This window comes from Tachyglossus aculeatus, chromosome 6 (genome assembly GCF_015852505.1).
Source record: "Tachyglossus aculeatus isolate mTacAcu1 chromosome 6, mTacAcu1.pri, whole genome shotgun sequence".
NCBI lineage: Eukaryota > Metazoa > Chordata > Mammalia > Monotremata > Tachyglossidae > Tachyglossus > Tachyglossus aculeatus.
The window spans coordinates 39,381,609-39,393,841 of record NC_052071.1 but is presented as its reverse complement, the minus strand read 5'-3'; the positions used below and the strand labels follow the sequence as shown (position 1 = coordinate 39,393,841).

General features: G+C 54.8%; 1 protein-coding gene across 4 annotated transcripts in view; it reads right to left on the bottom strand.

Moving 5' to 3' along the window:
- Positions 1-12,233, bottom strand: part of FLNA (filamin A) — a 75,599-nt gene that overhangs the window by 37,425 nt on the left and 25,941 nt on the right. For all 4 annotated transcript variants that reach the window (XM_038748099.1, XM_038748100.1, XM_038748101.1 and 1 more), the window contains exons 3-9: positions 6,117-6,365; positions 3,334-3,431; positions 2,624-2,771; positions 2,190-2,308; positions 944-1,021; positions 644-806; positions 180-380 (exon numbers count right to left, since the gene is read on the bottom strand). In XM_038748099.1, coding sequence (XP_038604027.1) covers positions 180-380; positions 644-806; positions 944-1,021; positions 2,190-2,308; positions 2,624-2,771; positions 3,334-3,431; positions 6,117-6,365 — 1,056 coding nt within the window. The remainder of the gene's footprint in view (positions 1-179; positions 381-643; positions 807-943; positions 1,022-2,189; positions 2,309-2,623; positions 2,772-3,333; positions 3,432-6,116; positions 6,366-12,233) is intronic.

Below are 12,233 nucleotides of genomic sequence, written 5' to 3'. Positions count from 1 at the left end.
GAGGCGGGAGAGCGTGGAAGTTCCTCAGCCAAAGTCCAGCAACAGCTACTTAAGGCCCTGGGCCCCACTGCCCAGGGTGGGGGTTCCCTTTGATCGCACCAGCTGGGCCTGGGGTCGGGAGAGAGGACGGAGGAAGCTGGGTTGGGGGGGAGGGGAGGAGGGGGCAGAGTTGGACCTACCTTGCCCAATGGTGACGGTGTAGGGGCTCCGAGGAATGGGCATTCCAGCGAAGGTGATGTAGATGGTGTAGATACCCTCCAGGAAAGGCTTGTACGTACAGCGGTAAGTGCTATTGCCCTTGTCTTCCAGCTGCTGCTCCACGGTGCCCTTCTTCCCCGTCGGGTCCTGGATGACCACTTCCACCTCGCCCACACCGGCACCTGGACACAGGACAGTCAGGGCACAGGCCCACTCAGACCCGGACCTTCTAGACTGTGGGCCCACTGTTGGGTAGGGACCGTATCTATATGTTGCCAACTTGGACTTCCCAAGCGCTTAGTCCAGTGCTCTGCACACAGTAAGCGCTCAATAATTACGATTGATTGGTTGATTGATTGGAGGCTCCAGGCGCTGGGAGGGGAGGCATGCGGCAGGGCCCTTCCCATCCCATCCCCAAGGGCGTCCCCAGCTGCGGAAGTCTCACCAGCGGTGAAGATCTCGAAGTAGGTGGTTTTATTGGCGATGTTGCCGCTAGGCTCCAGGCCGGGTCCCTGGGCCGTGACCTTGCTGGCGTCACCGTGGGACTTGTCCACGTTCACCTCGAAGGGGCTCTTGGCAATGTGCTGGCCAGCGAAGAGCACGGTCACCTGACCCAGGAGAGGGGAGGAGTGGAGGGACAGTTAGACAAGCTGGACAGCAGAGCCATGGGCAGAAATGGGGGCCGCGCCCCTTCTCCTCCATCCGCCCTGCTCCTTTCCATGACCCATCTCCCCACAGATCTCACCTTGTGGGTTCCGGTCACTTTGGGGATATACCACACCGAGAAAGTGCGATTCTTGTCATTGTTGGCAATCACCTTAGCCTGGGTTAGAGACAGGGACAGAGAAAGTTGCTGCAGTGAGATAACGAGAGCAGTAATATTATAGTAATAATAGTGGCATTTGTTAAGTGTTTGCTAATAGAAATTATAATAGTGGTATTTATAAGCATTATGTGCCAAAGCGCTGGGGTAATAATAATAATTGGCATTTGTTAAGTGCTTACTATGTGCAAAGCACTGTTCTAAGCACTGGCGAGGATACAGGGTGATCCGGTTGTCCCACGTGGGGCTCACAGTCTTAATCCCCATTTTACAGATGAGGTAACTGAGGCCCTGAGAAGTTAAGTGACTTGCCCAAGATCACACAGCAGACATGTAGCGGAGGCGGAATTTGAACCCATGACCTCTGACTCCGAAGCCCAGGCTCCTTCTACTGAGCCACGCTGCTAGCCAATCAGGTTGGACATAGTCCATGTCCCACATGCGGCTCAAAATATTAATCCCAATTTAAAGATGAGGGAACTGAGGCACAGAAGAAAAGTGATTTGCCCAAGGTCACACAGTATACAAGTGGCAGATATAGGATTAGAAACCAGGTCCTTCCGACTCCTAGGCCCATAGTGCTGTGCCAAGCACTATCCTAAGCACTGGAGTCTATACAGATCGGACAGAAGGCCCAGTCCCACATGAGGCGCACATTCTAAGTAGGAGGGAGAATAGGCATTTCATCATCATTTTACAGATGAAGAAACTGAGGCACAGATAAATTAAGTGACTCGCCCAAGGTCATACAGCAGAATGGGATTAGAACTCAGGTCTTCTGACTTCCAGCCCCATGCTCTATCCACCACGTGGGACAACCTGATCACCTTGTAACCTCCCCAGTGCTTAGTACAGTGCTTTGCACATAGTAAGCGCTTAATAAATGCCATTATTATTCCCTTCTAGACTGTGACCCTTCTAGACTGTGAGCCCGTTGTTAGGTAGGGACCGTCTCTACATGTCACCAACTTGTACTTCCCAAGAGCTTAGTCCAGTGCTCTGCACACAGTAAGTGCTCAATAAATACGATTGAATGAATGAATGAATGCCCACTGGGGCAATGCAACAGAAGAACAACCAACTCCTCAAATGTTCTCCTCAAGGATGCCGGGCTCCTCCTGCATTTCTGCCCCCCATCCCACCCACCGCCACCCCCGGCTTCTTCTACCTCCTCCCGATGCCCGGCGGGGTCTTCCACATACACCAGCACTTCGCCCTGGCCGGCGCTGATGGTCTCCACAGTGAACTCGGCCCGTTTCTTCACCATGTTGCCAGTGGGCTCGATGCCTGTCGGGGGTGGGTCAGGAGGAGGTGGTCAGGGAAGCTTCACACATTAGCAACTCCCCAATGCCCTCCCTAGCCACGCTACAGGCTGGCTGGGATGGAGAGGGACAGGCCACCTGAGAGCCGGGTGTCCGGGCTTCTCCTCAGCCGGGGCAGCACATAATCCCATCAGGGCACCCATTCGCTGGTCCACAAGGACAGGCCAGGGGACTAAATAGAAAACTCCGTTCCAGGAGTGGCCCTGAATAGTCTGAGGCAGTCAGGACAGCTCGAAGGTACTCTGCCCCCCACCCCTGGCCGCAACATCCCCAACCTCACCTGGCCCATAGGCTCTGGCCTTCTTGGGGTTCAGCTTGGGGCGGAGGGGGGCCCCCGGCTTCAGCTTGGCCTTGGGGAACTGGGATAGGTAGGTCATGACCGAGTGCTCATCCACGTTCGGGTCCACAATCTCCTCCGGAGTGATCACCTGGGGTACAGGGGACAGATACCGTCAACCAGGGGCACACAGGACAGGCCTACAGGACAGATGCCTCCCACGAAGTCCTCAGCGCTGCTGGTCTTGGGGCTCAGGGGCCTACTGGCACGGGTTCTGGCCCCCTCACAGCCCCGACATCTTGCAGCGGGAGGCGCCTCCACTTTCCACGCTCAGAAGCAGCCTCGGGACAGCAGGGCTCTCCCTCTACATCATACCAGGAGAGGAAGTGGAAAAAGCAGAGCCTGACCCAGGGTGATGAGGGACCCCTGGTGTTACGGGGACGAGGGGACACAGTGCCAATTCCCCCAGCCAACGGACAATACCAGACCACAGAGATGCGTCACCTCCCACCACGGAGAAAGAGGGAAGAGACGGCTTCCCTCTGTTGGGGTAGCTGGGCCAGACAGCTAAGCAGTGGCTTCTGCGGTGACCCCCCTACCCCCACTTCTTCCCCACCCTGAAGTCCAGGCCCTGTCCAAGGCAGCAGGACACAAGCCATTGCGAACCACGGCCCCGGCCCTCCCCTCCCACCGACCAAGCCTGAGAGGCGCACCTGAGGAATTCCCAGCCAATCATCCGCCTGCTGCATGGCTTCCCGAGCATTGTTCACAGGCTTGCTGGCGTCCCAGGAATCCCAGTCCGGGCACAGACCTGTGGCAGAGCAGTTATTTAATGCACCGTACATCACATCTCGTGCCAGTTCCTCTCTGGGAGGGCAGATTCATTTTCTCCTATTTCACAAGCTCCCACAGGGTTTCCTACATTTCCCCCACAAGGCCTTTTGCGAGGCAGAGGCTCCCCTGGGCCCGGAACCAAGGAAGTCTGAGTCCTGGCCAGTGCAAGTCATCTTATCTCAGCCAGCTGCGAGGGAGAGGGTAAGGGGGTGGGAGAGGGAGATGGGCCCAGAGTGGCAAACCTTAGCCAGTCCCTTCCCAGTTCAGACCCTCCACCAAAAGCTTCCGTAGGGCCAGAACAGGGAGGATGAGGAGGAGGCCATGAATGAAGATGGTGGCAGTCTCACACTATAATTTGACCACAGAGGGAGGGGACCAGTGAATTAGCTCTTTTCTGTTCCTGCTCCATACCTCTCTAGGCTGGAAGTTTACTGTAGGTAGGGAACGTGCTGTACTGTACTCTCCCAAGCGATTAGTATAGTGCTCTGCACACAGTAAGGACTCAATAAATACCACTGATTGATTTCTCCAAGGCAGGAGGGTAATGCCTGGGCATGTCACTCCTCCTCAAAAATCTATCAACCTTTGAATCAAACAAAAACTCCACACTCTTGGCTTCAAAGCTCTCCATCCCCTCGCCCCCTCCTACCTCACCTCCCTTCTCCTTCTCCAGCCCAGCCTGCACAGTCCACTCCTCTGCCACTAACCTCCTCACTGGGCCTTGTTCTCATCTGTCCCACCGTCGACCCCTGATCCACATCTGATCCCTGACCTGGAATGCCCTCCCTTCACACATCCACCAACCTAGCTCTCTTCCTCCCTCCAAAGCCCTACTGAGAGCTCACCTCCTCCAAGAGGCCTTCCCAGACTGAACCCCCCCTTTTTCTTCTCCTCCCCATCGCCCCCCCCCGCCCTACCCCCTTCCCCTCCCCACAGCACTTGTGTATATTTGTACATATTTATTACTCTACTTTATTAATGGTGTGTATATAGCAATAATTCTATTTATTCTGATGGTATTGACACCTGTTTACTTGTTTTGTTTTCTGTCTCCCCTTTCTAGACTGTGAGCCCGCTGTTGGGTAGAGACTGTCTCTATGTTGCCGATTTGTACTTCCCAAGCACTTAGTACAGTACTCTGCACACAGTAAATGCTCAATAAATACGATTGAATGAATAATGTAATGAGTTGGGTGACGTCCTCTTCTCCCACTCCCTTCTGCATCGCCCTGACTCGCTCCCTTTATCACCCCCTTCCAGCCCCATAGCACATATGTACTTATCTGTAATTTCTTTATATTAATGTCTGTCTCCCCCTCTAGACTGTAAACTCATAGTGGGCAGGGAATGTGTCTGTTTGTGGTTGTATTATACTCTCCCAAGCACTTAGTACAATTCTCTGCACCCAACTAAGTGCTCAATTAGTAAGACAATGAATGAAACAGAAGGTGGAAATTCCACCAGCTGGGAAACAAGGAGACACGGAGAGGTAAAGATTTCTAGAAACTTCTGCCACGGGCCAGTCTGGAGCCCCATTCTGGGCTCTCCGGGGCCTGCCCACCACGAAACTAAGTGCTGGCAATTAGGAAGGACTAAGTCTGTGTCCCAAATGGGGCTCATTTTAATCCCCATTTTATGGCTGAGGTAACTGAGGCACAGTTACACATGACACACGGCAGAGAAGTAGTAGAGTTGGGATTAGAACCCAGGTCCTGACCCCCAGGCGGGTGCTGTTTCTACTAGGCCACACTGTTTCTCAACCCTCCACCTCCTTTGGCCTCCATCCCTCAACTCTCTGGACTCAAGAGGACATTAGCCCCAGCCAACCCACCCAAGGATTGTCCCAGTAAAAGGAACTTGAAACCATCTAGCTACCAGCTAGAATCCCTCCAGCCCAGGATTCTGTCTATGTACCTGAAAATGGCACCAAAAGAGGCTTAGAGTGACCAGGATAGGGTTGCCTGCCTTCTATTCCACCCCAAGGTTAGGATTAGAAATTTTTAACCTCCCCTCTACTGATCCACTGTGGACAAATTCATCCAAGCAGGGCTTTTGGATATTTTCCACCTGGACAGTTTCCTGGGGCTATGAATCCTCTGCTACCCATGAGCTCACCAACTCCAGCTCTCTCGGGGACTGTGGTAAGAATGATAATGAGAGTACTGCCTAAGTATTAATTAAGTGTTAAAGCAAAATGCTGGGGTAGATAGATGCAAGGTATTAGAGCCAATCTCCGTCCCTCGCCCACACAGTTTAAGAGGGAGGGAGAACAAATATTTTCTCTCCATTTGACAGATGAGGAAACTGAGGCACAGAGACGTCAAGTGACTCTCCCAAGGTCACGGGGCAGCCAAGTGGTGGGCTGAGGACTAGAAACTGGTCCTGAGGAATTTGATGAACTGTTAAATGTTCACCCTGTTAACTTTCCAAGGCTTTATCAAATACCTTTTCGTTCTAGGCCTCGGCCCAGTATTTTTTAAGCTAGGCCTACAGCTGGTTTTTACAGCTGTTCTAACCACAGGACCCTCCACGGTGCTCTGGAGAGAAACTACTAACAGAAAAAGTTGCCTCCTGCCAGCACCAGATGGGCTTTCTGCCCTCCCACCTCCCGTACTCCTCCTCCCACCGCCCCGGGCTGGTCCGAACACGATCCCAACCTCACCAGGGGCACAGCTGTCCACGAGGGCACCCAGGGCCCTGCCGCTCTGCCAGTCTTTGCTGAAGTTGGTGATGGGCAGCTGGGGGAGCTTGTTTTGAATCCAGCCCAGGAGTCGCTGCTTGGGGGTCTGCTTCTTGGTCTCCTCGTCCTCCTCCTCGTCCCACATGGGCATGGAGATGGAGTAGTGCAGGATCAGCGTCCATATCAGCCCCAGGATCAGCTTCAGGTTCCCATCCACGATGGCCTTGCTGTCTGCAGGGGGTGAGGAGGAACAGGGCTGGGGTGAGAGGCTGAACTGGCAAGCTGCCCCCTCGCTGTCCTCAGCCAAACCCAACCGTCGCACAGCTGGGGGCAGCTGGGCCCTCTGGCACAGAACCACCTCGGGGTCATACCCAAAAGCAGCAACCCGTCAAACTGATGCAGAGACACCAGTCCCGGAGCGGACAAGGTTCCCCACCTGCCCCTGAATGGATCAATTTCTCCTCTTATTATTATTGTTATGGTATTTGTTAAGCGCTTACTATGTGTCAAGCACTGGCGTAGCTACGAGTTAATTAGTTCAATCACATTCCCTGACCCACTTGGAGCTCACGGTCCATACTGTAGGAGGAAGATCAGACGCCAAATCCCCATTTTACAAATGAGGAAACTGAGTCCCAGAAGTGATCTGCCTTAGGTCACACAGCAGGGAAGTGGCAGAGCTGGGATTAGAACCCAGTCCTCTGACTCTCAGGCCTGTGCTCTATTCATTAGTCCATGTTGTTCCTCTTCCTGAAACCAGAGCCACAGCAGCAGCCCAGGAGATGCAGGAGGGTCAACGCCAGGCCTGTCTACAATCCACTGACCGAGGGGCTAACCTGGAGGTGGCTGTGTGGGGGAAGGACCCCCTATGATCAGTCTCTTCAGATCCTCTCCTGGAGAGGCCTCATGTTGCAGCAGCATCTCATAATAGCTGTGGTATTTGTACAGTGCTCACAATGTGCCAAGCACCATAGTAAGCACTGGGATAAATACAAGATAATCGGGCCAGACACAGACACAGTCCTCTTTCAACAAGAGGCCCAGCCTGGGCTGTTAGAGCCACACAAGCAGCTTCTCCCCGCTTCTCCCCTATCCCAGTGCCTCTGGAATCAAGGGCCAGGAGCAGTGCAGTATCCTTGGAAGAGGCGGGGAGGGGAGGAGCTGGTGGGACAAGAAGGCCAGCTGGGGATTTTGACCTTAGTGGCCCAGGAAGAGAAGGAAGGTCTCCAGGCGGAGTGGAGTCCCCTGGGTCAACCCAGCCCACCCCGCCCGGGTCCCAGGACAGGAAATGAAAAGGGAGTTGAGAAATCAACGGCTGGCTGGGGTGGGGAGTGAGGTAAGAATCTAGGGCTGGCAGGGCTGAGGTCTGCCCGGGCACTCTGAGCTGCTCCAGGGGTGTAAGGAAAGGATAAAAAAGGGAGGACTCCTGAGAGCCAGCCCCTGACTTCCAACACCTCGCCACCCCCGTATCCATCCGAGAAGGCTTTCCATCCTTCCCCCACCCTGCTCCGTGCAACCAGACTTGAAACCTCGAGTAAGATGGGGTCTGGCCCGCAGCCCAGACAGGATTTGGGCAGGGGAATAGCTTGGGGAGGGGAGGGGGGGTTAGCGGGACGAGATATACAGATTGGGCTGGGGCGGGGGAAAGGAGTGAGTTTGCAGATGTCAGCAGAAACCAAGTCTGTGGAACAGGGGAGCCAGAGAGAGGGAAAGGAACAAAGGAGCAGGCGGCGGCGGAGGCAGGGTCTGGTGTGCCAGGCCTGAGTCACTCCAGTCTACTCGGGAGGGGGTGGGGAAGGGCAGAAGAGAGGCTGATCAAAGAGGCCTGTGCACTGCATTCAGACACAGACACAGACACACACACACATTCCTGAGAGGTGCTTTCACCACCCCCACCAAGTCTTTTCCCTGGGCTCCCCTGCCTCCAGCCCTCCCCAGATCAGACAGCCCCACCCAACTTCACCTCTCCACTCTTCCCTGTCCTCCCCACCAACCACTTCAACCCTCACCCCAGGCTGAGGACACCCGCGGTGGGCTGGCACAAAGACTGCACAATCCACCCCAGGTCTGATGCCATTCACTGGGGCTTCTCTGGTAACGGGAAGTGCCCCAGCCAAGCTAGATCTTACCCATGAAGTCCACTGACCCAAAGGCTCTGGAGGTATTGGATTAACACAGCTGTCATTGGAAGCAAATTGTCTTTATGGGCCCAAGGTAGGCAACAAATGAAAAGTCCAGACCAGTCAGGAGAATGGGGGGGGGGGGGGGGCGGCACATCATTGGGTTGCAAGGGGGAGGGATTAGGAGAAATCATTTGGGAGGGAAGGGCAATGAGCCCCCAACCCTCAGCTATAGGCCCCTCCGCCCTCACTCCAAGCCCAGCACAACCCAGGCCTGCCTCTCTGTCTCCACCACAAGTCCCAACCCGCTTTGGCTTTCAGGGAAGCTGGCAAAGGGCATGGGTTCCATCTGTAGGGGCAGACTGCCAAACCCTGCTTCCCCCACTGCTATTTCAGGCCTGTGAGGCAGCCAGCCCTGCTTAGGCAGCAAGTGGCAGGGGTAAGGCGGTGAGGTATGATCTGCCAGCTTTGACCAAAGCTTGGGCGCCAGCCCTCTACCGTTCCCTCCTCTTTTTGGGCCATGAAGGGGGGGGGGGGGGGAAGAGAGAGAGAGAGAAAAGAGAGGACAGAGAAAAGAGGAGAGAGAAAAGAGAGAGAGGAGAGAGAGAGGATAAAGGGAAGGGGTAAAATAATACCCCCACATCACACAAAAATATTTCGCTGTTGACCTCTAGGCTTCATCCTGCCACTGGCTTGGAATGCCCCCCCTCCTCATATCAGACAGATAATTGCTCTTCCCCACTTCAAAGCCTTATTGAAGGCACATCTCCTCCAAGAAGCCTTCCTTGACTAAACCCTCATCTTCTCCCACTCCCTTCTGTGTCACCTTGACTTGCTCCCTTCATTCACCCTCCCTCCCAGCCCCACAGCCCATATCTATATTTATATATTAATATGTCTCCCCCTCTAGACTGTGAGCTCATTGTGGGTAGGGAATGTCTGCTGTTGTTTTGTACTCTCCCAAGTGCTTAGTACAGTGCTTGGCACACAGTAAGTGCTCAATAAATGATTGAATGAATGAGGGTTGGCCTAGGGAAGGTGGAAATCAGCCCCCTAGCACTGTGCTCTGGGCCTAAGGTTAGGACCGGGCTCTAACCGCTAGAATAGGGTAAACGAACAGCAACTCAGCTGCAGCCATGGCTGGGGTGTGTGGCCCTGCCCCACCCAAACCCACAAGGATGAACAGCTCTAAGAAACGGCTGTTGGCACTGCCATCTGACGGGTTCAGGAAGTCTTGCTGGCTCAGCCTCTCTCCTCTAGCCTGTACAGCCCCCCTGGCTTTCCTTCTCCAAGCCAAGTCGGCCTCTTTCCACCCCTGCTGCCCCTCAGTGCTCAGCAAGTCCCAAACCCCCACATTCCTACCCCCTTCCAATCCCAGGAGGCTGAACAGAGTAGACAGAGACCTCTGGCTACCTAAGAAAGGGATCAGCCAAAAGACTCTCTCTCTCTGTCGCCTCTTAGAGCTGAAGGTACCCACTAAGACCCTTTCTTTTCATCCCCTGAACAGACATTCTTCTCCAGTCCCGTCAGCAAGGAGGCTGGTGGTTGCCAGAGGCCAGGCTGGGAGTGGGGAGGGCAACAGTCCTTATCTGAAGAATCCCCTCAGGAGCCCCGAGGAAACAAATATGCAGAGAAAATGTTTGCCTTGTGAGTCAACTGAGGAGGGGGGAAAAGCAGAGTCACTGGAGCAAGACTTTCCCATATAAGGGATGAGCCCAGATTCCCAACCTCCCCATCCAGGGGTATCCAGACCCCCTCCCACGACCAGCAGGGGCAAATAAAATGATGATGGCAGAGAGAGATCATCAGAGATGATAAATCCCCTTCCCTCCCTGTCTCCAGAACCTCATGGCTACTGACTCAGTGAATTCCCCTGACAGACCACTCTGAGCTGGGCCCAGAACCCCCAACCCAGCCGGGCATCTTCTGACCTCTTGCCCACGTACTGCCTTCGATCTGCCCTCCCTCATATTTGAGGGACAATTACTCTCCCCTCTTTCAAAGCCCTTCCTTATTCAAGGCACATCTCCTCCAAGAGGCCTTCCCTTTCCTCTTCTCCCACATCCTGACTTGCTCCCTTTATTTATCCACCTTCCAGCCCCACAGCACTTGTGTACATAGCTGCAAATTTACTTATTTATATTAATGTTTGTCTGCCCCTTTAGACTGTAAGTGCATTGTGGACTGGGAATGTGTCATTATACTCTACTCTCCCAAATGCTTAGTATAGTGCTGTACACACAGTGAGCGTCAATAAAAACGATTAATTAACTGACCTTCTGGGTGGTGGTTCTAAATGGGGCTGGGTGGCACTTCTGAAGAGATCCAAACCTGTTTCATATCTCCCCATCCTTCCAGGGGTCACTCATGAGGTTGTGACTCAATCAGTGGTATTCACTGTGTGCAGAGTACTGTACTGATGGTGCGGCTTTTTTTTAAAATGGTATTTGTTAGGCATTTACTATAGGTCAAATACTGTTCTAAGCGCTGAGGTAGATACAAATTAATCAGGTCAGAGACAGTCCCTGTCCCACGTGGGTCTCATAGTCTGAGTAGGAGAACACTTATCCCCATTTTACAGTTGAGGCTCAGAGAAATTAAGAGACTTGCCTAAGGTCACACAGCAAGAAATTGGCAGAGTCATATTAGAACCTGACTCCCAGGCCTGTGGTCTCTCCATTAGGCCACACTGCTTCTACAGTGTGTGAAGGGTTTGCCTCATAAGCCCGACACTCACCCCTTCCCTCCATTGTTCCCCTGAGGCGGGGAGAGGGACAGGGCCAGCTCCCCCAAGGCCTCAGCAGGGAGCTAGAAACAATCTTCTTGGCTGCCGTTAGACGGGTTGGTCCAGGCTTTCAGCAAACAAGTGCACTGGGCCCGCTGGCATCAGATGGTGCCAAGGCGGAGGCTTCCCCACCACGCCTCTCTCTGCCTGGCAGCAGCACCAGAAGTACGTGCAGCCCCAAGCCAGGGGGGCCAGGAACAGGCTTTGGGCATCAGGTGGCCCCCCTGCCCTCTACCAGGCTTGCGCTCGGTCCCTCCCCTTCGCCCACCGGGTGGGCAAACCCATCCTGAAGACATCTCCTCCCCACCACCCGCTTTCCAGCTGGGCTGGACTTCCAGGCCTCTTTAGAGCGGGGCTGGGAGTCTCCGGGCTTCCCAGTGGGCTTTGGTGGGGGGGAAGGGAAGGTGCCTGGCATCACTCCCACCGGCCGGGCCCGGGCCTGGAGCACTGGGCCTGCCTCCTCCCCAGCTCGGCTGCGGTCTACAATTCCAGAACTCCGGTCGGCAATTCCAGGGCTCTTGGCTGGACTTCGGTTGTGCCCCCAGCCCCGCCCCGGTCCCACCCCCTCTGTGGGGTGACACGCCCCTCTTCCCCCCCACCTCCCAGCCCCCAGCCCAGCCACATCCAGGCTCTGCCTCATCCACTAATCACCACACTTTCCAACATTTTTTAGCCTTATATGGCAAGGCTCTAGGAACCGGGCTCCCTCCTTCTTGGAGAAGGAAGAGGGAGCCCCCCACGGGCTGGGCTCAGCCCCGCCCCCCCATATCCTGCCTTCCTTCCTCTCTACCCACTTTCCACCCTCCCTCAACCCAACCAAGACACCCCACCTCCCACCCCCGGGGTCCTGGTTCCCCCCTCACTGCCCAGCCACGGTGACTCAACCCTCAGTCGCCAAAGAGTGGAGGGCCCCCCAACCTCTCCCTGGTCCCGCTCCCCAAGACACAGCTGGCCCATCCCTTCTCCCCACGCTTGGGTGGCACAGAACTGGGCCGTTACCCATCTGCCCAGGCCCAGAGTAGGCAGACACAACACCCGGGCAGTCTTCCACCCACCCCAGTTCGGCGGAGCAGTGACTGTAGGCTTCCAGTCAGGATTTCTGGTTTTCTTCTCCCTTCCCCCATGTCCCTGGGCATCCAGGGCCACCTTTACAGTGATTGGATCAGGGCTGTTGGGAGAAATACTCCGCAAACA